At 34.7% G+C, this 24,621-nt stretch overlaps 2 protein-coding genes across 2 annotated transcripts; one reads left to right on the forward strand and one right to left on the reverse strand.

Moving 5' to 3' along the window:
• The first annotated feature begins 586 nt into the window (after window positions 1–586).
• Window positions 587–2,849, forward strand: LOC130812731 (pentatricopeptide repeat-containing protein At1g05750, chloroplastic). Its single transcript, XM_057678306.1, has one exon. It carries the CDS (start codon window positions 1,038–1,040, stop codon window positions 2,562–2,564), a length of 1,527 nt encoding a protein of 508 aa, XP_057534289.1. The 5' UTR covers window positions 587–1,037; the 3' UTR covers window positions 2,565–2,849.
• Window positions 2,850–2,986: 137 nt separating this feature from the next.
• On the reverse strand, window positions 2,987–3,736 carry LOC130813381 (putative pentatricopeptide repeat-containing protein At3g11460, mitochondrial). Its single transcript, XM_057679213.1, has one exon. The coding sequence runs from the start codon at window positions 3,734–3,736 to the stop codon at window positions 2,987–2,989; it is 750 nt and encodes a 249-aa protein (XP_057535196.1).
• Between the last annotated feature and the right edge of the window lie 20,885 nt (window positions 3,737–24,621).

A 24,621-nucleotide genomic window follows, 5' to 3' on the forward strand; every position in this document is an offset into this window, starting at 1 on the left:
TTTTCAACTAGTAAATTTTTTAGGAAAAATTACCTACAATAATCCAATATTTTCATTATTTTTCTACAATAACCCCGCCTATTGATTAAGCATTAATAATTTTAAGAGGTATTTGCCTAAAGTAAGCTTGGATAACCCGATGACTTGCTATAGTAGGTAATTCACCAAAAAAGGTAAATTAAAAATTAATATTAAATTAGAGAAAAATTTTGAAAATTCACATAAAAAATTTTGAATAATTAATAAAATCATAAATTTTTTTTAATATTATTTTCAAATTGTTTTCGAATTTTAATATTAATTCATCTTTTTAAAAAAAAATTAAACTTATTATAACAAAATATCGGATTACTGGATTTACTATAGAAAAATACCTTCTAAAATTGAAATAACTCATGGTTAATTAATATATGGGATTATTATAGAAAAATCATAACAATATTAAATTATTCTAAATAATTTTTTCAATTTTATAAGACACACGTACTAGATGGTTGGACCAACTATCACCTAATTGGAGTCAAATAACATAAAATGGCTTACTAAGCTATTTTTGCTCAAGACCCCAACAAGTTGTAGTGTGAGAGTGAAAAGGCTTCTTTTAAAAATTTAAAATTAAGATGTTGAAACATATAACAATTTTACTTCTTAAATGTTCCATTTTTCTTGTCTTTCGCCATTTCTTTTGGTGTCGATTGCCTCACTAATTCAGTCTGTATCTAAGACCGTTGTTAACAATTATTAAAGCTTGGTATTTTAATAAAAAGAAAATTAAAAGAAGAAAAGATATCTGAAAAACACAAAAGATTGGTTAATATTTCCCACTTTTCGGAAAAAAAAAAAAGTAGCCAAGGAAAAAAAAAAAAAAAAAAAAAAAAAAAAAAAAAAAAAAACAGTTGTGTAAGACAAAGTGTTTTTCCTACTTATTTGAAATATTATAGAAGTATTGAAATGAAATCTTGAAAAACCCAGAAACTTTGCTCAGAGTTAGCATTGCTCTAAGGGTTTATAAAATAAGCTAGGATTCAAACCAGAACATGGGTTTGACAGCCATTTCAGTTCAATTCCAACAGCAACCGCCAACGCTTCCTCCAAATTCAAGTTTTAATACATGGGTCGGATCCTCTGCCAAACGTATCACCGTTTCTCTTAAGCAATTACACAAACAGGTTGACCCCATTGTTCCATGGACATCTTCCATTGCTCGCCATTGCAAAAGTGGGAATCTCTCTCAAGCAGTGAAAGAATTTACCAGAATGCGACTCTCGGGAGTTGAACCCAATCATATAACTTTCATTACTCTTTTATCTGCAATTTCTCATTACCCATCTCAAGGTCAATACTTAGCTGCTTCAATACATGCTTATATAAGAAAATTGGGTTTTGATAGGCAAAATGTCAAGGTGGGTACTGCCCTTGTTGACATGTATTGTAAATGTGCCCTTGTGGAATTCGCAAGACTGAGTTTTGATGAGATTATTGAGAAAAATTCCATGTCCTGGAATACTATGATTGATGGGTATATGAGAAATGACATAGTGGAGCATGCACTCCAACTGTTTGATGAAATGCCTGTGAGAGACGCCATTTCCTGGACTGCTTTGATTAGTGGGTTTGTAAAAAAGGGTCTTAACGACAAAGCATTAGTGTTATTTTGTGAGATGCAACTTTGTGGGATTCAGCCTGATTATGTAACAATTATCGCTGTACTTTCTGCTTGTGCTAATCTTGGCGCACTTAGTTTAGGGTTGTGGATTAATAAGTTTGTCATGGGAAAGGATTATAAGGATAACGTCCGTGTGTGTAACACGTTGATAGACATGTATTCCCGATGCGGTCGTGTGGATTTAGCACGTGAAATTTTCCACAAGATGCCAAGACGTAGTTTGGTGTCGTGGAACTCAATGATTGGTGGCTTTGCTGCCAATGGGCATGTTGAAGAAGCATTGAAGGTTTTTAATAAAATGCTAAAGGAAGGATTTAAACCTGATGGAGTAAGCTTTACTGGAGCTCTCATGGCCTGCAGTCATGCTGGCTTTGTAGATCAAGGACAGAAGTATTTTAATGACATGCAAAGAATCCACAATCTTTCTCCTCGAATTGAGCATTATGGCTGCTTAGTTGATTTGTACAGCCGTGCAGGGAAATTAGAGAATGCATTATATGTGATAAAGAATATGCCTATGAAGCCAAATGAAGTTGTTTTAGGGTCATTATTGGCAGCATGTAGAAATTGTAGAGATATTGGCTTGGCAGAGACGATCGTTAATTTTTTGGTTGATTTGAATCCTGGTTGTGATTCCAACTATGTGATGCTTGCAAACATCCATGCTGCCGTAGGAAGTTGGGAGGGTGCAGGTAAAGTTAGACGAAAACTGAAAACTCGTGGGATACAAAAGAGACCCGGTATCAGCTCAATTGAAATAGAGGGTGGCATTCATGAATTCGTGGCTGGTGATAAATTCCATTCTGAGACAGATTCTATCTATGAAATGCTAGAGATTCTGTCTTATGAGCTTATGATATATGGATATATTCGACATGATTCCATATCAGAAACTTAAAGGTGATCTCAATTATTCTCGTAAGCTGAAATTTTTGCATCTAAAGGAACTAGATTATACAATGAAATTCCATTCACTCAATAGACAGAAAACTATGCTTTACCAATTTTCATGCACAGCTGAGTAACTTCCTTGACACAAGTGTCTTGAATATGTTTTCGACATAGTTCTCTTTGTAGTGAAAGGTTGATATTCTTCTTCCTTATCTATTGGAGTATGTGATAGTAGTATGACAGCTTTGATAAGGGTAAACATTGCAAGCAATTCAAAGTTTTTTGATCTAATTCAGCAAGCACAACACAATTATAATCACCGATTACATCGATTTGATACAGTAATACTGTAATACAATACTGGCTGGAGTTTAAGGATAATGTATGATTTGTTGATCTCAGAAATGGAATTACACTGAGTAGTTAACACTAATCTGCGAGATTAAATTGTTTTCCCCTAACAATAATCTGAAATGTTCCATGGATGCTGCAAGCCCCAAGAAATGCCCTCCACAAAGCTTCATCAGGTTCTATCTCCATGCGCTCAATAACTCCTTTAGCTTCTTCTATTCTTCCAGATTTACTCAACATATCAACCATACAGGTATAATGCTCCAAACTTGGACTCAACCGAAATTCCCTTACCATCATCTCAAAATATCGCTTCCCTTCTTCAACATGTCCTCCATGACTACAAGCTGTAAGAACTGTGGTAAACGTAGCCGCATCAGGAAAAACACCAAAATATAACATACTTTCGAACAACCAAAAAACCTTATCAAATTCCCCATGCATTCCATACCCACTCATCATGGCACACCAAGTAGCCTGGCTTCTTTCAGGCATTTTATCGAATACCTTACGAGCAAATCCCAAATCACCACATTTACTGTACATTGTGATCAATGCATTGCAATTAGCAAGTTCGGAGCTGAACCCACGTACCAACGCCAAGGTATGAAGCTGCTGCCCAAGTCTCATTGAAGAAAGCGCGGAGACGGATTTAAGCACGATAGGAAGAGTGTATCTGTCAATGTTGGAATTTGAAATGAGCAATTCATGGAAACAAGAGATAGAAAGATGGAATTGTTTGGTGGAAGCGTAACCTCTAATGAGAGTATTGTAGATAAAGGTGGATTTACGATTAGTGAAAGAAAAGATGAGTTGGGCATCAGCCATTTGAGCACAAGAGGAATAACAAGAAATGAGTTTTGCTCGAATGAAATCATCGTAAGATAAGCCGAGCTTGATGGTTTCGCAATGGAGTTGGAGGACTTTGAGGAGGTTTCTGGAGATGAAACACTGTTGGAGAAGGGAGGCATACGCCTGAATTTCTTGAGGAATTCGCATTTCTGTAGCTTTGAATTTAAAATTCCATCCGTCTATCTGGGTTTTAGTTTTACAATTACACCTATTACAAAAGATATTGTTTCTGTCCTATTCTTATAAATACAATTAATTTAAAAAAAATCTCACATTAAAAAGTCAATTATAGTGATGATGATGAACTGTTCCCGCTGGGGATGTTTTGGCATGAGGGTGAAAGCTTTTATGTTGAAAGCATAAAAGGGGTGGAGACCGGATAAAAAAGAAATAAAAGTTTAACTTTTTTTGTTTTTTTTATTCCATCACCAACGTTTTGAAAACTTAAAGATGAACAAGGCTTATATATAAAACAAACAATAACAAACTAATGCTAGCTAACAACTTATTAGTGCCAACTAAGCAAAAAAGAAAAGACTGATAATTAACTATTCCTTAACACCACCCTCAAGCTTGAGGTTGGTTTACCAACACTATGCTTAGTTAAAAAAATTTCCAACCGTTTAGAAGGAAGTATTTTTTAAGAATAATATCTAACTGGTAGGAAGAAGGAAAATAAGTTAGTTGTCTAAGGCCTTCTAGGACATTGTCACTTTACTCGTGAGAGTCTAATTCTATATGTTTTGTACAATCATGAAGAATAATATTGTGATACTCTGCATTGGGAGAAGAACTAGAAACTGTGGCTTGTTTTTTTAGACTTCCAGTTAATATGGGACCCTCCCAAAAGCATAATATAACCTCAAAATGGTATGGAAAGTATTTCATAATATTTTGTTGCCTAAAACCGGTTCAATCCAACAATAACTAAACAATCTTTGAAAGTGCGATTCCTAAATTGATTATAGTTACCTAGGTCCGAGTAATATGTTTAGCGTCCTAAATTGATTTCGGTAAGATATCTAATTGACATTGATTTGATCTCAAACATATGATAAGATTCTAATTAATTTAATCTCTTAAAAGGTTGCTTTATATATTTGGTAATTTTACTTGCCTAAAAACAAATGAAATAATCTAAGCAAGTAATTGATATTATTCTTAAGTGTTATTTTAGTTTTCCTACCGTCATATATCATCTATACTAACAAATTTTATTGTAGGAACAAATACTTTGGAAACAAAAGAACGTCAAGGCCTTGACAGAGTCAATTAAGTCAACTTAGCATTATGGATTTGAAGTTTCAACTTGTATATAAGTTGAAGTATGAAAAGAAGAAAGACACACGAATAGACATTTTGAATACATATTGCCAAAGTCTTACAAGTCTTAAAGAATTCTCATTCAAGAAATACTCCTACGCTCTACATTCAACTTAACCTTTTAAGGTTGTCTTGTAATTATTCATTTCAGTATTTTCTTGTATTTGTAATATTCGATTTATTGCAAGAAAGAAAAGTGGAATAGAAATATCTTTAGTTCACTAGGGTTAGAGTTTCTAGTTGGTAGCATTGTAGCTACAGGGAGTTGTTGGAAGATAAGTATGACCTTCTATTAAAGCTTGTATCTAGAAATTTAATGGGAAAGTGAATAAAGAGTATTTGCCAAAATCCTAAGAGCTAGGGAAAATTTCTAAGGTAGAGATTAGGTCCTTTGAAGGACTGAGCTCTTTACATCCTCATGTTCTTTATTATTGCTCTTTATATTTTATTTAATATTTGCTCAAACAACAAGTCTTAAACTTATTTCGCAAAATAACTTATGCTATAGTTTTTCAAGGTCCTGACTTATAGTTTCAAGGCCCTGACTTGTTAACAAGCAAAAAGTAAAAAAGTTTTCATACTCTGTTCTCCCCCCTCCTTCTAGAGTATTCCATCATCGTCATTGATTCTTCAACTGATATTAGAGCCTAAATCACAAAAGCTCGATTTAATAATATGTGAGGTACTTCATTATGAATCCCCAAGGTGATGGTGGTTTTGCTTAGGATGTGCTTCTAACAACCCTCTTCTTTTTTTTAATGGAACAACTTTGCTCATTGGCGTTCTCTCATGCAAATTTTTATTATTGATCAAAATCTTGACATGTGGGATATTATAAAGAAAAATGGCCCAAGAAACCCTATGATCGAAGGTATGGAGTCAAGGACCCCAAATATGAAAATGATTACAACCAATGTGACCTTGAGCTCATATCCAAGAACTACAAAGACATAAACCTTCTTTATTGCAGTTTAAATAGGATACATTTGAAAGAATTCCCTCTTTTACTTTTTCCCATGAAAGCAGGAATAAACTCATTGTTACATATGAGGGCACTAGACAAGTCAAGGAAATCAAGATAAGTATCTTTCTTCACAAGTATGAATTGTTCAAGATGGCTCCCAAAGAATCCTTAAATGAGAACCCTTGGAAGAGGAAGAGCCCTTCAAACAAAAGAAACGATTTAACTTAAATGTCCGACGTGTTACCCTGAATTCATATTTACATGTGAATATCCGGCTCGCTTTGACCTTGGTCTACATTACATAAAATATACATGGATTATATATATATATATATGTATATGTATATATATATATATATATATATATATATATATATATATATATATATATATATATATATATATATATATATATATATATATTATATTATATTATATTATATATATAATATATATTATATATATATAACATACATATATATATATATATATATATATATATATATATATATATATATATATATATATATATATATATATATATATATATATATATATATATATATATATATATCCCACTAACTTGCTTTTTATGCCACTAACTTGCTTTAAATAGATCAAACATGATTTGTTTGACATGAAACTTGACACAACACTAATTAGTGTATATTAATGTATAGAAATTAGACTTGAAAAAAGGCAAATGCTTGAAATTATGTTCCAACGTTGGTTTTTAAGGCAGGTAAAGCTATTAACTTACTTACACTAGTTCTAACTTGATTGTTTGGCATAAAACTTTGCACACAACACTAACAAGTATATATTATTGTTTTTAAATAGTTGGAGTTGAAAATTAGGCTTATGTGCAACACTACATTCCATGGTTGCTTTTTAAGTCTTTTTATGCCACTAACTTGCTTAAACTATGTCAAACTTGATTTGTGTGACATGGAACTTAACACACATCACTAAATAGTGTATATTACTATTTTGAAATGCTTAGACTTGAAAAAATAGGCATATGCTTGAAATTACATTCCAATGTTGCTTTTTAAGGCTTTTTAGGCCACTAACTTGCTTAATCTAGGTCAAATTTGATTTGTTTGACATGATACACAATACTAATTAGTGTATATATTAATATTTTGAAATGGTTAGACTTGAAAATTTTGGCATATGCTTGAAATTACGTTTTAAGGTTTCTTTTTAAAGCTTTTTAAGCAACTACCTTAAACTAGTTAAAACTTGATTTGTTTGACATGAAACTTGGCACTCAAAACTAATTAGTATATACTACTTTTTTGAAATGGTTAGACTATAAAAAATAGGCATGTGTCTGAAATTATGTTTCAAGATTGCTTTTTAAAGCTTTTTAAGCCATTAACTTCCTTAAACTATTTCAAACTTGATTATTTTCACATGAAACTTGGCACACAACACTCACTAGTGGAAAAAAATGTTTTTGCTGCTCATCATTTGCTGCGGTTTTTTTGTATTAGCAGCAAAAAGTAGGAAAATGTATTAGAAAAAAAAAATATACTCTAATTGCTTCGATTTTGCCTTTGACTGCAGCAAATAAGCTAGCATCATGCACTAATTGCTCCAATTTTTCCCCAACCGTAGCAAATACTTCTTCAAAGTTGATTAATTGCTCCGATTTTTCCACAACCGCAGCAAATAACGCTTCAATATTAGATTAATTGCTCCGGTTTTGTTATGAACCGCAGCAAATGACCGTTGGACAAAAATTTATTTTGTTAAAACCCGCCAGTTTCTTAATTTTTTATTCGCATATCTTCTCAAATACGTTATACAGTTTGCTTTTGTTCTTCATTGAAAACACGCTTCATCTTCATCTTCATCTTCATTTGCTTCGTTCGTCTTCTACATCTTCACAAACGTATAAGATTAAGCATCAAGATCATTTGTGTTCGTTGCTTGTGTTCATCTTCATTTTCACAAACGCTGTTATTCATTTGCTGTTATTCATCATTCTTTTTGCTGTTCATCTTCACAAACTTGTTGCTGTTCTTGTTGCTTCTGTTCATCTACTGTACATCATAAAACTTGTGTTCTGAAGGTAAATCCTTGCTTATGTTCTTGTTCATCATCAAACTTCGAATTTTCATAAACCTACTTGTTGCTTCTGTTTTGTTGCTGTTCTTGTTGCTTCTGTTCTTGTAAATGTTCTTGTTGCTTCTGTTCATCTACTGTACGTGTGATAAATATCTAAAAAAAACCTAAATTAATTACCTTATTTTTATTTTGAACCAACTTCGAATTTTGTTGCTGTTCTTGTTGCTGTTCATCGAATATAATTATGTTTCTGTTCATCTTCTGTTCTTGTAAAAATCTTGTTGTTGTTCTTGTTGCTTATTCTGTTCTTGTTGCTGTTGTCTAAATGCTAAATACAAGTAATTTAAGTTGAAAACAAAAAACTATTAAGAAAGATGCACAATATATAATTTAGAATGGAAATGGAATAAGTTGATATAACTCATGACTAAAGGAATTAGAAATATGACAAGAATTTATTCATTCACTAATAAAATTAGAAAAGGAATTTGGAATTGAAATCTATGTAGTCTTAAATCTGAAATCCAAGTATTAAGTTCTAAAAGTTTGTAAAAGAATAAACAAAGACAAATTTATGTTATCTTACATAGTTAATATTTTTGTAATTCAAATTTTTTGAAATTTTATAACCAAAAAATTTAATATATAGAGATTTTATAATCAAAAAATTAATATATAGAAAGTTGATTCTTGTATCAGCTAAAGAGTAAAAATAACTTTTTACGTAAATTTTCTAAAACGATTTTCGTCTAATCTTTACTTTTCTTAGTTTACCCAATAATCTAAAACTAATAGCTATGAGTGAGACAATAATGATTCAAACATTAATAAACACATTTTCATCCGAAACTTTCATCCATCGATTCATGATTGAGGTATGTATTAACTTTTGAACTAGCTAGCTTAGAATAATAATCTTTAGCATTAACTTGAAAAGTCCTTTTCTATTATTTAATTTAATTACCATTAAACCACTTAATCTTAATTGAAATTAAATTTCGTGATGCTCACTTCGTACATGACTAGAGCCCTTTTCAAGAAGAATTATCCATCAATATAAATTCAGATTTGTGTGGTTTTTAAGTTTTAAATTTATCGTAGTTTTTTAAATTTGTGTTAAATGAATGATTATTACTTAATTTTGTGGTTAGTTAGAGTTCGTTAAGTATATATGTTTAAAAGTTGTGTATTAATTTTTTTTGAATCAATTAATCACACTAATTAGGATGACAAACGATCGTTCTTGGATGTATGGAAGCATTGAATCGTTGGAATTTATTGGTGGCGTATTAGAATTTTGTAGTATTGTGGTTGAACATCAGGTTAGGACGGGGGGAGTTGGTTTTTATTGCCCATGTGTCAGTTGTGGCAATGTATCAAAGGTAGATAGTGTTGATATCCTTAGGGAGCACATACTTCGACGTGGGTTTAGGCCTCAATATCATGTTTGGGTTTGGCATGGTGAGGAGGGAGTTTACAAAGAGAAAAGTGTTGTTGAGGACGTCAATAATGTGGCCGATGTCAATGAGGATGTAGTAGATCATGTTGATGGGTATGAGACAGATGAAGAGAATGTCGATGAGGATGTGGATCGTGTTGATGAGATGATGGAGGGAGTCGAGGATGAGTTAGGAAAACGTCCTCGTGTTTTTGACTTGTTGACAGAGGCTTCTCAAAAGCCTTTGTACCCTGGATGTACAAAGTTCACCAAACTAACAGCAGTGTTGACAATTTTCAACATTAAGTCAAAGTTCAATTGGAGTGATGCTAGTTTCACAATGTTATTAGAAGCGTCAGGTGAGATGCTTCCTGAGGGAAATGAACTTCCAAAGTCGACATATTATGCCAAAAAGCTCATGTGTCCTTTCGGCTTAGAGTACTAGAAGATTCATGCGTGTCCGAATGATTGTGTGTTGTATGGGAATGAAAACGAGGACTTAGAAGAGTGTCCTAGGTGTGGGTTATCGCGCTACAAGCGTAAAGGGGCTCGGGATGCTAAAGGGCCCCCGGCTAAGGTATTGTGGTATCTTCCAATAATACCTAGATTCAAGCGCTTGTTTTCTATTAAGAAAGATGCGTTAAATTTGAGGTGGCATGCAGATAGGGTGAAGAAAGGTCACTTGCTCACACATCCATCTGATTCTCCGGAGTGGAAGAGTATTGATGGTTTGCATAAGACTTTTGGGGATGAGGTTCGTAATTTAAGGCTCGGACTGTGTACGGATGGAATGAACCCATTCGACAATCTTAGTTCTCAACATAGTACTTGGCCGGTACTTTTAGTGATCTATAATTTGCCACCTTGGTTGTGTATGAAGCGTAAGTACATAATGCTTTCGCTTCTTATCTCGGGTCCTAAACAACCTGGCAATGACATAGATGTGTATCTTGCACCTCTCGTTGAGGATTTGAGAAAGATGTTGGATGAAGGCGTTTCAGTGTTTGATGCATATGCTAATGAGGAGTTCACCTTGCGTGCAATGCTTTTATGCACCGTTAATGATTTTTCGGCATATGGCAACTTATCGGGGTATAAGAACAAAGGGAAGAAAGCATGCCCAATATGTATCGATGACATGGAATCCACGTGGATTCCTAAGTGCAAACACGTATTCATGCACCATCGAAAGTTCCTCCCACGAGACCACCAATATCGTAAGAAGAAGAAGTTGTTCAACGGGGAGGTTGAGGACCGTGTAGCTCGTCAACCGTTGACCGGTTATGAGGTTTATGAACAGGTTAAGAGAGTTGAGACTGTATTTGGTAAAACGGGGCAAGTGCAAGGGGGTGAAGACCGATTATGGAAAAAAGAATCAATCTTTTGGAAGCTTCCATATTGGAGAGATCTACAGGTTAGGCATTGTCTTGACGTTATGCATATAGAGAAAAATGTATGCGATGCCATACTCGGGACTCTCATGAACATTCCGGGCAAAACAAAAGATGTTAGGGCCGTGCGAGATTGGTTTGAATGTAAGGGTCTTCGTCCGGAGTTGTGGGCACATGTTAAGGTGAGTAAGAAAAGAAATAGAGCTGATGAAGTTGGTGGCATTAAGAAGAAGATGAGTAATGACAAAGTTTATTTGCCTCCAGCTTGCTACACATTGTCCAAAGCAGAGAAGCGGACATTTTGTGAGTGTTTGTATGGCATTAAGGTTCCGTCTGGGTACTCATCCAACATCAAGAGATTTGTGAGCCTAAATGGTGAGTTGAAGTTGGGAAGCATGAAATCTCACGATTGCCATGTAATGATGCAAGTGTTCTTACCAATTGCAATCCGTGGAATACTGCCAAAACATGTGAGATATGCTATTACCGAGCTATGTTCGTTCTTCAACACAATTTGTAGTAAAGTTCTTGATCCCTTTAAACTTGATGCACTTCAACTCGACGTGATTGTAACTTTATGCAAGTTTGAGATGTATTTTCCACCTTCTTTCTTTGACATCATGGTTCATCTTATTGTCCATCTTGTTCGTGAAATCAAGCTTTTGGGTCCAGTTTTTTTAAGGTGGTGTTATCCTTTTGAAAGACACATGGGTGTTTTACAAAACAAGGTGAGGAATCCAGCACAACCCGAGGGGAGTATGATTCAAGGCATTGTGAGCGATGAGATTAGTAACTTTATAGCCGAGTATTTGGCCATGGCAAAGCCTATTGGACATCCCACCTCTAGACATGAAGGAAGGCTTGAGGGAAAAGGAACAATTGGCTCCAAATCGGTCACACCTCCTAGAGAAAGCCTTCTACAAGCACACTTGTATGTGTTGCATCATATTCCGGTAAGTTCATCCTTGTTTGAGTGAGCATTTTGATATATTGCGCGCAATACATCCTTCTAAAGGGGATAGGGCATTGATGCAGTTGCATAACAAGACGTTTATTAATTGGTTTCATAATCGAGTAATATGCGAAGAACTCAAGGGTGTATCCGAAATTGTTAAGTTGTTAGTTTTGGTCCTCGTGATGATGTCAACAAATATGAGGGTTACGATGTCAATGGCTTCACATTTTGGACTGAGGGTCAAGACAAGAAGTCATCGTATCTACAGAATAGTGGGGTTTCTATTTTGGCGTCATCTACATTTTACGCGAGTGCGAAGGATCAAGCGCCAATTGATGCTAAATTGTTATACTACGGGCGGGTACATGAAATATGGGAGTTTGACTACTCTACTTTCAATATTGGTCTTTTCAAATGTAAGTGGGTAGATAATAATCGACGATGCATTAAAAATGACGACCCTTGTGGATTTACTCTTGTAGACTTAGCTCGTTTGCGTGATAGTGAGGAGCCATTCATACTAGCTACACAAGCCAAGCAAGTAATCTACATTGTCGACCCGTCTGATAAAAAATGGTCTATTGTTGTACCGGAAAAAAGAAGTATCCTTGATATAGGTGATGTTGAGGATGAGGAAGAATATGACGCTTTTGAAGACTCCCCTCCCTTTATCTATCCAAAATCAGTGGATCAAGATGATGTAGAAGTTGGTTATATGCGTGTAGATCACACGAAAGGAATACATTTGAATTAAGTGATTCACAAGGTATGAATTTAAAGCTTTTTAATGTTTTTTTGGCACTTGGTTTATTTTGCATGAAACATTGCACATAACACTATTTTTTATATATTATTGTGTTGAACGTATTAGAATTGTTTGTCATATTCTTAATATTACTTAGCTTATGTTCTAATATATTTCTATTCATACTCTTTCAGGTACTGATATACAATGCATTTATTCAGAGACGAAATTGTCCCTGAGATTGAGACCTCGGATAATGAGCACCGTAGTAATGACAGCGAAGAAGACCAAATTGTGAGATACGAGCGTATGGCTGAAGACGCTCCACCGATTGACAATGATTTTGAAACTGAAGACGCCCCACCAATGGATGCTCTCACCAATACCAGTAAGAAAAGAAAAGGGCAAGGTCCTACGAAAAACCTCAAAGTCATAGAACCCATGCATTTGGAATACAATGCATCGGGTCAACCCTGCGGAAAATGGCGTAGGCAATATGGAAAACAAGTGGGTCTATGTATCCGCAAGCTTTCCATATTGCATGCATGGAACGAGGTTCCAGAGGGTTTGAAGAACTCTCTATGGCATGATACTGTGGTAAGCAACTTTACTATTTTTACTCATTTATTTTCATTTTAAAATTAATTTGATTGATAGTAATAAATATAAATTTTTTTGTAGAATCTTTTCCACATCGATAGCGATGAGGACAAGAAGAATGTGTTTCTTTCAGCTGTTGCTGAAAGATTCAGAGATTTCAAATCCAAGCTAGTAATTGGCTAGATTACAAAGAGCTGTGCCCGTACGACCAAAAAGGTCAAAACGGGAAACGAAGGTGGAGATCAAGCACCTTCGAAGATTCCCTACGAAATATGGGGTCACATATCGAAGAGGGATTGGGAGGCCTTTGTTGCCAAAAGAACAACTCCCATAGAAGTTGTAAGTATTTCATATTATATTATAGTTTACCAATTTGAATTTACTTCTTTTGATTCAGTCATTAAACTAATACATGACATTCGATTTCTATTGATTAATTAGGAAAACCGTGGTAAAGCTTCTGATTCTGCAAGCAAAAGGATGTTTTACCATCGCTTAGGCTAGAAAACGTACGATGAGGTCCGAAAAGAGTGGGTGGATGCGGGTTTATACCCCAATCAAAGTTCATCCACGTCCTCATCTACGACTACCTCCGCATCCGTGAATACTCTTGCTGGAGATCTGGTGCGTGATTGGTATTGCGGGCTTCATTCCCGTGATGCAAGTAGTAAATTTACCATTAATGATCCGGGAACGAAGAAGGTTGCTGATGCTGTGGTGAGTTTTAAAATTATTAAGTATATTCTTCATTTGTTTTGTATTCTTTGGCTTTGATGTACTTATACTAATTGCTATATATGTCACTTTTTATTTGAATAGAAGGGCTGGAAGGAAAAAGAAGCTACGGGGGAGTTCACCCCAAGAGGCAATGTTGACGCATTGCATATGGTCTTAGGGAAAGACCACAGTGGGCGGGTAGTCGGAAAAGGAGGCGTCCGCGTGGGGTTACAGAAGGCATTCGACAAAGAGTGTGTTGCTACTCAATCCCGAACGACACTGCGGGAAGAAGCAGCAACCCTCCAAGCGGAGATTACGAAGGACGTTCTCGCCAAGCTGGCCGCCGTGTTGCAGAAGATGGGAGCACCCATTGTGGACTTGGCAAACCTGATTGTCGAGGATCAGGAAAGTCAACATAGGGATCCTAACGCTTTGGTCGAGCCAACACCTGAGCCCATTACCCCCGTAGCACCCCAGCTCATTATTAATACCCCTGAAGGGGAAAACACCACGCCGGAGAACATAAACTTCGTTGCTCAAAATCCGGAGCCAACTCCGGAGCCAGTGCTACAGGTACATAGTTTTTAAATATATAAGCACTTGTTAATTTAAATTGCAACGCGTAATTAATATTTTATTATGATGCTTATTATACTAAACGACACAATTTTCAGGAGGCGACTCCTTGTTCTCTTTTGCTGCCTCAGTTAGGTGTTGCTAGTGATGGCGACTTAACTGAGGTTGCATATGGTGTGGCCCAGCCAGATAAAGAGGGCCAGACAGTGTATTCAATGCCTGTTACAAGTGGCCACATCAGTGTGGCCGTGGAGACTATTGTAAAGGGGTTTGAAGATTTCTCACTCCCAATTCCAATGCCAGCATGGAGTCTTGAGAAACTATCAGACGCCCTAGGTAGTTTCGTCATATGGCCATATGCTTGGGTCCGATTCACTAACATGGTAAGAATCATTTGTACCTTATTTATTTTTATTTTTTTAATTGGATGCTCACACTAATATAATTGTATAAATTGAAATATCAAATGAGTCCAAAGAGATCTTGGAGAGAGGTCGGTTCCTCAGCAAAGGTGTCGACTGGGTCAAAGTCGATGCCAAGCACTCCAATTTTGACTGATGAGGAGCTAAAAGATCTCTCTCAAGATTGCAAATGGCTGCATTATTGTGCATCTCGCATAAGTGAGGAGGACCCAATCATTTTGACCCTCCTGAAGGAGCAATATTGCTTTTTAGAGAGCCCGTTTGTAATTATTGGTCCTAGTGACATCGGGCAATTTTTGAAAGGAGAGATGCTGAACATAGCTCTTTTCCATGTCTACATGACGTGATGTTCATTATCTTACAAGTTAGGCGTTGTTGTTTAATTGTTTTAATGACCGAATTACTAACAAAATTCTCTTATTTGTGAGTTTAGTGCGGCTTACGAGGAGCTAAATTCTTGCGAACCTCCAATAAAAATTGGATGGTTTTGTCCGGAGTCGATTTCGGGTAGTAAATGTAGAAATGATCCAGATCAGGTCAGAGCATACATTTAGACTGCTTTGACTAATTCCCTTGCATAACACACATTCATTCTGGCTCCATATTGGGAAGAGTAAGTTTTATTATTGAAATTGAACTTATCTTTTGATTTTTAAAGTCACCTAATCTCTAATTTGTTGATTTTAAATTTGTGTTTGTAGTTTGCATTGGATACTTTTGATCATTTGTCCTTTAACGAACACTGTGCACGTCTTCGACTCATTAAAAAAACCTCAAAGACCACCTCGCAACACAAGATTCAAAGCGTTGTTGAATGCGTACGTAATATTAATTATTTTACCAATTTGATTTAATTAAGTGTTATATATATATATATATATATATATATATATATATATATATATATATATATATATATATATATATATATATATATATATATATATATATATATATATATATATCTATATATATATATATATATATATATATATATATATATAAATAGTATTACTTTTCCCATGCGTTTCAACGCAATGAAAAGAGTGCGTGGACAAATGGGATCTACATCCAGAGCCACATTTCCAAAATGGATAGCAAGAAAGGTACACAAATTCGATTTTATGCGTTTTTAAGCGTTTTTGTCAATTTCGCGCGTAAAGTAGGTCAAAATTGGTTTGTTATGCACGAAACTTCGCACACAAGACTATTTGGCATATATTATTGTGTTGAAATGGTTAGAATTGAAAGTAATAGTCATATGCTAGAAATTAGGTGTTAAGTTGCGATTTTAAGGGTTTTTAAGCGTTTTTGTCAATTTCGCGCGTAAAGTAGGTCAAACTTTGTTTGTTATGCACGAAACTTGGCAAACAACACTATTTGGCATATATTATTGTGTTGAAATGGTTAAAATTGAAAATAATAGTCATATGCTAGAAATTAGGTGTTAAGTTGCAATTTAAGGGTTTTTAAGCGTTTTTGTCAATTTCGCGCGTAAAGTAGGTCAAACATGGTTTGTTATGCACGAAACTTGGCACACAACACTATTTGGCATATATTATTGTGTTGAAATGGTTATAATTGAAAATAATAGTCATATGCTAGAAATTAGAAGTTAAGTTGCGATTTTAAGGGTTTTTTAGCGTTTTTGTCAATTTCGCGCGTAAAGTAGCTCAAACTTTGTTTGTTTTGCACGAAACTTGCACACAACACTATTTGGCATATATTATTGTGTTGAAATGGTTAGAATTGAAAATAATAGCCATATGCTAGAAATTAGAATTTAAGTTGCGATTTTATGGGTTTTAAAGCGTTTTTTTCAATTTCGCGCGTAAAGTACTCAAACTTGGTTTTGATGCGAAACCGGGGATGATTAAGGCCTTGCTTATGCAAGGATTAATGTTGTGCATAAGCTTTGATTAATGACACAGTCAAAAACTACAAATGATCATGAAAAGAACACGAAACAACCACAAACACATAAACAAAATTCTGATCTAGCAAACTGTCGAGCAGCCCTCCATCAGCTCAGCTTCTAGGAGTCCACAGGGATTGTTAGAATGGTTTTAGGACCTTGATAGCTAGATCCAAGTACCAAGATTCCATTTCCACTTTAGCCCAGGTCCTGGATGCATAGGTTTGGTCTCCACGTGTCGTGCAAGGTGGTCTTGTCACTAGTTTGCTGTTGTGTCAATTTCGCGCGTAAAGTAGGTCAAACATGGTTTGTTATGCACAAAACTTGGCACACAAAACTATTTGGCATATATTATTGTGTTGAAATGGTTAGAATTGAAAATAATAGTCAAATGCTAGAAATTAGGTGTTAAGTTGCGATTTTAAGGGTTTTTAAGCGTTTTTGTCAATTTCGCGCGTAAAGTAGGACAAACATGGTTTGTTATGCACGAAACTTGGCACACAACACTATTTGGCATATATTATTGTTTTTAAATGGTTAAAATTGAAAATAATAGTCATATGCTAGAAATTAGAAGTTAAGTTGCAATTTTAAGGGTTTATAAGCGTTTTTGTCTATTTCGCGCGTAAAGTAGGTCAAACATGGTTTGTTATGCACGAAACTTGGCACACAACACTATTTGGCATATATTATTGTGTTGAAATGGTTATAATTGAAATAATAGTCATATGCTAGAAATTAGAAGTTAAGTTGCGATTTTAAGGGTTTTTAAGCGTTTTTGTCAATTTCGCGCGTAAAGTAGCTCAAACTTTGTTTTGCACGAAACTTGCACACAACACTATTTGGCATATATTATTGTGTTGAAATGGTTAGAATTGAAAATAATAGCCATATGCTAGAAATTAGAATTTAAGTTGCGATTTTATGGGTTTTAAAGCGTTTTTTTCAATTTCGCGCGTAAAGTACTCAAACTTGGTTTTGATGCGAAACCAGGGATGATTAAGGCCTTGGTTATGCAAGGATTAATGTTGTGCATAAGCTTTGATTAATGACACAGTCAAAAACTACAAATGATCATGAAAAGAACACGAAACAACCACAAACACTTAAACAAAATTCTGATCTAGCAAACTGTCGAGCAGCCCTCCATCAGCTCAGCTTCTAGGAGTCCACAGGGATTGTTAGAATGGTTTTAGGACCTTGATAGCTAGATCCAAGTACCAAGATTCCATTTCCACTTTAGCCTAGGTCCTGGATGCATAGGTTTGGTCTCCACGTGTCGTGCAAGGTGGTCTTGTCACTAGTTTGCTGTTGTGTCAATTTCGCGCGTAAAGTAGGTCAAACATGGTTTGTTATGCACAAAACTTGGCACACAAAACTATTTGGCATATATTATTGTGTTGAAATGGTTAGAATTGAAAATAATAGTCAAATGCTAGAAATTAGGTGTTAAGTTGCGATTTTAAGGGTTTTTAAGCGTTTTTGTCAATTTCGCGCGTAAAGTAGGAAAAACATGGTTTGTTATGCACGAAACTTGGCACACAACACTATTTGGCATATATTATTGTTTTTAAATGGTTAAAATTGAAAATAATAGTCATATGCTAGAAATTAGGTGTTAAATTGCAATTTTAAGTGTTTTTAAGCGTTTTTGTCAATTTCGCGCGTAAAGTAGGTCAAACATGGTTTGTTATGCACGAAACTTGGCACACAACACTATTTGGCATATATTATTGTGTTGAAATGGTTATAATTGAAAATAATAGTCATATGTTAGAAATTAGAAGTTAAGTTGCGATTTTATGGGTTTTAAAGCGTTTTTTTCAATTTCGCGCGTAAAGTACTCAAACTTGGTTTGTTATGCACGAAACTTGGCACACAACACTATTTGGCATATATTATTGTGTTGAAATGGTTAAAATTGAAAATAATAGTCATATGCTAGAAATTAGGTGTTAAGTTGCAATTTTAAGGGTTTTTAAGCGTTTTTGTCAATTTCGCGCGTAAAGTAGGTCAAACATGGTTTGTTATGCACGAAACTTGGCACACAACACTATTTGGCATATATTATTGTGTTGAAATGGTTATAATTGAAAATAATAGTCTTATGCTAGAAATTAGATGTTAAGTTGCGATTTTAAGGGTTTTTAAGCGTTTTTGTCAATTTCGAGCGTAAAATAGCTCAAACTTTGTTTGTTTTGCACGAAACTTGCACACAACACTATTTGGCATATATTATTGTGTTGAAATGGTTAGAATTGAAAATAACAGCCATATGCTAGAAATTAGAAGTTAAGTTGCGATTTTATGGGTTTTAAAGCGTTTTTTTCAATTTCGCGCGTAAAGTACTCAAACTTGGTTTTGATGCGAAACCAGGGATGATTAAGGCCTTGGTTATGCAAGGATTAATGTTGTGCATAAGCTTTGATTAATGAGACAGTCAAAAACTACAAATGATCATGAAAAGAACACGAAACAACCACAAACACTTAAACAAAATTCTGATCTAGCAAACTGTCAAGCAGCCCTCCTTCAGCTCAGCTTCTAGGAGTCCACAGGGATTGTTAGAATGGTTTTAGGACCTTGATAGCTAGATCCAAGTACCAAGATTCCATTTCCACTTTAGCCTAGGTCCTGGATGCATAGGTTTGGTCTCCACGTGTCGTGCAAGGTGGTCTTGTCACTAGTTTGCTGCTGTGTCAATTTCGCGCGTAAAGTAGGTAAAACATGGTTTGTTATGCACGAAACTTGGCACACAAAACTATTTGGCATATATTATTGTGTTGAAATGGTTATAATTGAAAATAATAGTCAAATGCTAGAAATTAGGTGTTAAGTTGCGATTTTAAGGGTTTTTAAGCGTTTTTGTCAATTTCGCGCGTAAAGTAGGACAAACATGGTTTGTTATGCACGAAACTTGGCACACAACACTATTTGGCATATATTATTGTTTTTAAATGGTTAAAATTGAAAATAATAGTCATATGCTAGAAATTAGGTGTTAAATTGCAATTTTAAGTGTTTTTAAGCGTTTTTGTCAATTTCGCGCGTAAAGTAGGTCAAACATGGTTTGTTATGCACGAAACTTGGCACACAACACTATTTGGCATATATTATTGTGTTGAAATGGTTATAATTGAAAATAATAGTCATATGTTAGAAATTAGAAGTTAAGTTGCGATTTTATGGGTTTTAAAGCGTTTTTTTCAATTTCGCGCGTAAAGTACTCAAACTTGGTTTGTTATGCACGAAACTTGGCACACAACACTATTTGGCATATATTATTGTGTTGAAATGGTCAAAATTGAAAATAATAGTCAAATGCTAAAATTTAGGTGTTAAGTTGCAATTTTAAGGGTTTTTAAGCGTTTTTGTCAATTTCGCGCGTAAAGTAGGTCAAACATGGTTTGTTATGCACGAAACTTGGCACACAACACTATTTGGCATATATTATTGTGTTGAAATGGTTATAATTGAAAATAATAGTCATATGCTAGAAATTAGAAGTTAAGTTGCGATTTTAAGGGTTTTTAAGCGTTTTTGTCAATTTCGAGCGTAAAATAGCTCAAACTTTGTTTGTTTTGCACGAAAATTGCACACAACACTATTTGGCATATATTATTGTGTTGAAATGGTTAGAATTGAAAATAACAGCCATATGCTAGAAATTAGAAGTTAAGTTGCGATTTTATGGGTTTTAAAGCGTTTTTTTCAATTTCGCGCGTAAAGTACTCAAACTTGGTTTTGATGCGAAACCAGGGATGATTAAGGCCTTGGTTATGCAAGGATTAATGTTGTGCATAAGCTTTGATTAATGACACAGTCAAAAACTACAAATGATCATGAAAAGAACACGAAACCACCACAAACACTTAAACAAAATTCTGATCTAGCAAACTGTCGAGCAGCCCTCCTTCAGCTCAGCTTCTAGGAGTCCACAGGGATTGTTAGAATGGTTTTAGGACCTTGATAGCTAGATCCAAGTACCAAGATTCCATTTCCACTTTAGCCTAGGTCCTGGATGCATAGGTTTGGTCTCCACGTGTCGTGCAAGGTGGTCTTGTCACTAGTTTGCTGCTGTGTCAATTTCGCGCGTAAAGTAGGTAAAACATGGTTTGTTATGCACGAAACTTGGCACACAAAACTATTTGGCATATATTATTGTGTTGAAATGGTTATAATTGAAAATAATAGTCAAATGCTAGAAATTAGGTGTTAAGTTGCGATTTTAAGGGTTTTTAAGCGTTTTTGTCAATTTCGCGCGTAAAGTAGGACAAACATGGTTTGTTATGCACGAAACTTGGCACACAACACTATTTGGCATATATTATTGTTTTTAAATGGTTAAAATTGAAAATAATAGTCATATGCTAGAAATTAGGTGTTAAATTGCAATTTTAAGTGTTTTTAAGCGTTTTTGTCAATTTCGCGCGTAAAGTAGGTCAAACATGGTTTGTTATGCACGAAACTTGGCACACAACACTATTTGGCATATATTATTGTGTTGAAATGGTTATAATTGAAAATAATAGTCATATGTTAGAAATTAGAAGTTAAGTTGCGATTTTATGGGTTTTAAAGCGTTTTTTTCAATTTCGCGCGTAAAGTACTCAAACTTGGTTTGTTATGCACGAAACTTGGCACACAACACTATTTGGCATATATTATTGTGTTGAAATGGTCAAAATTGAAAATAATAGTCAAATGCTAAAATTTAGGTGTTAAGTTGCAATTTTAAGGGTTTTTAAGCGTTTTTGTCAATTTCGCGCGTAAAGTAGGTCAAACATGGTTTGTTATGCACGAAACTTGGCACACAACACTATTTGGCATATATTATTGTGTTGAAATGGTTATAATTGAAAATAATAGTCATATGCTAGAAATTAGAAGTTAAGTTGCGATTTTAAGGGTTTTTAAGCGTTTTTGTCAATTTCGAGCGTAAAATAGCTCAAACTTTGTTTGTTTTGCACGAAAATTGCACACAACACTATTTGGCATATATTATTGTGTTGAAATGGTTAGAATTGAAAATAACAGCCATATGCTAGAAATTAGAAGTTAAGTTGCGATTTTATGGGTTTTAAAGCGTTTTTTTCAATTTCGCGCGTAAAGTACTCAAACTTGGTTTTGATGCGAAACCAGGGATGATTAAGGCCTTGGTTATGCAAGGATTAATGTTGTGCATAAGCTTTGATTAATGACACAGTCAAAAACTACAAATGATCATGAAAAGAACACGAAACAACCACAAACACTTAAACAAAATTCTGATCTAGCAAACTGTCGAGCAGCCCTCCTTCAGCTCAGCTTCTAGGAGTCCACAGGGATTGTTAGAATGGTTTTAGGACCTTGATAGCTAGATCCAAGTACCAAGATTCCATTTCCACTTTAGCCTAGGTCCTGGATGCATAGGTTTGGTCTCCACGTGTCGTGCAAGGTGGTCTTGTCACTAGTTTGCTGCTGTGTCAATTTCGCGCGTAAAGTAGGTCAAACATGGTTTGTTATGCACGAAACTTGGCACACAAAACTATTTGGCATATATTATTGTGTTGAAATGGTTATAATTGAAAATAATAGTCAAATGCTAGAAATTAGGTGTTAAGTTGCGATTTTAAGGGTTTTTAAGCGTTTTTGTCAATTTCGCGCGTAAAGTAGGACAAACATGGTTTGTTATGCACGAAACTTGGCACACAACACTATTTGGCATATATTATTGTTTTTAAATGGTTAAAATTGAAAATAATAGTCATATGCTAGAAATTAGGTGTTAAATTGCAATTTTAAGTGTTTTTAAGCGTTTTTGTCAATTTCGCGCGTAAAGTAGGTCAAACATGGTTTGTTATGCACGAAACTTGGCACACAACACTATTTGGCATATATTATTGTGTTGAAATGGTTATAATTGAAAATAATAGTCATATGTTAGAAATTAGAAGTTAAGTTGCGATTTTATGGGTTTTAAAGCGTTTTTTTCAATTTCGCGCGTAAAGTACTCAAACTTGGTTTGTTATGCACGAAACTTGGCACACAACACTATTTGGCATATATTATTGTGTTGAAATGGTTAAAATTGAAAATAATAATCAAATGCTAGAATTTAGGTGTTAAGTTGCAATTTTAAGGGTTTTTAAGCGTTTTTGTCAATTTCGCGCGTAAAGTAGGTCAAACATGGTTTGTTATGCACGAAACTTGGCACACAACACTATTTGGCATATATTATTGTGTTGAAATGGTTATAATTGAAAATAATAGTCATATGCTAGAAATTAGAAGTTAAGTTGCGATTTTAAGGGTTTTTAAGCGTTTTTGTCAATTTCGAGCGTAAAATAGCTCAAACTTTGTTTGTTTTGCACGAAACTTGCACACAACACTATTTGGCATATATTATTGTGTTGAAATGGTTAGAATTGAAAATAACAGCCATACGCTAGAAATTAGAAGTTAAGTTGCGATTTTATGGGTTTTAAAGCGTTTTTTTCAATTTCGCGCGTAAAGTACTCAAACTTGGTTTTGATGCGAAACCAGGGATGATTAAGGCCTTGGTTATGCAAGGATTAATGTTGTGCATAAGCTTTGATTAATGACACAGTCAAAAACTACAAATGATCATGAAAAGAACACGAAACAACCACAAACACTTAAACAAAATTCTGATCTAGCAAACTGTCGAGCGGCCCTCCTTCAGCTCAGCTTCTAGGAGTCCACGGGGTTTGTTAGTATGGTTTTAGGACCTTGATAGCTAGATCCAAGTACCAAGATTCTATTTCAACTTTAGCCTAGGTGCTGGATGCATAGGTTTGGTCTCCACGTGTCGTGCAAGGTGGTCTGGTCACTAGTTTGCTGCTGTGTCAATTTTGCGCGTAAAGTAGGTCAAACATGGTTTGTTATGCACGAAACTTGGCACACAACACTATTTGGCATATATTATTGTGTTGAAATGGTTAGAATTGATAATAATAGTCATATTCTAGAAATTAGAAGTTAAGTTGCGATTTTAAGGGTTTTTAAGCGTTTTTGTCAATTTCGCGCGTAAAGTATGTCAAACATGGTTTGTTATGCACGAAACATGGCACACAACACTATTTGGCATATAGTATTGTGTTGAAATGGTTATAATTGAAAATAATAGTCATATGCTAGAAATTAGGTGTTAAGTTGCGATTTTAAGGGTTTTTTTAGCGTTTTTTTCAATTTCGCGCGTAAAGTAGCTCAAACTTTGTTTGTTTTGCACGAAACTTGGCACACAACACTATTTGGTATATATTATTGTGTAGAAGTTGTTAGAATTGAAAATCATAGTCATATTCTAGAATTTACGTGTTAAGTTGCGATTTTATGCGTTTTTAACCGTTTTTGACACTAACATCTATTTTCTCTTAGTGCTTTCAACAACCTTCTTCTTCCGTTGACTGCGGCTACTACGCGCTGAAGTATATGGACAATATTATAAATTCCGTGAAGGACTTTGGAGTCGAAAATATAGATGCCGTAAGTATTTGTTACGTTCTTAATTAAATATATTATTGGAAAAATCTAATGTTTATTTCTATATTAATCTTTTATTTTAATATTATATATAGGTTTTAAACGACATTCCGAGGGAAACACGCCCTTTGAGAAGTGAAGAGATGCACGAATTAAAAGACAAGATTGCCGCGTATCTTGCTAATATTTGTCCTTGATAAATTGTAATTAGTATAGATTTTTTTTATACTTTAATGTGTATATATATATATATA

This window comes from Amaranthus tricolor, chromosome 5, assembly GCF_026212465.1.
Source record: "Amaranthus tricolor cultivar Red isolate AtriRed21 chromosome 5, ASM2621246v1, whole genome shotgun sequence".
Taxonomy (NCBI): Eukaryota; Viridiplantae; Streptophyta; class Magnoliopsida; order Caryophyllales; family Amaranthaceae; genus Amaranthus; species Amaranthus tricolor.

What these genes read in the sequence shown, in the direction of transcription:
- LOC130812731 (XM_057678306.1), top strand. Translation starts at nt 1,038, where the DNA reads ATGGGTTTGACAGCCATTTCAGTTCAATTCCAACAGCAACCGCCAACG.
- LOC130813381 (XM_057679213.1), bottom strand. Translation starts at nt 3,736, where the DNA reads ATGGCTGATGCCCAACTCATCTTTTCTTTCACTAATCGTAAATCCACC.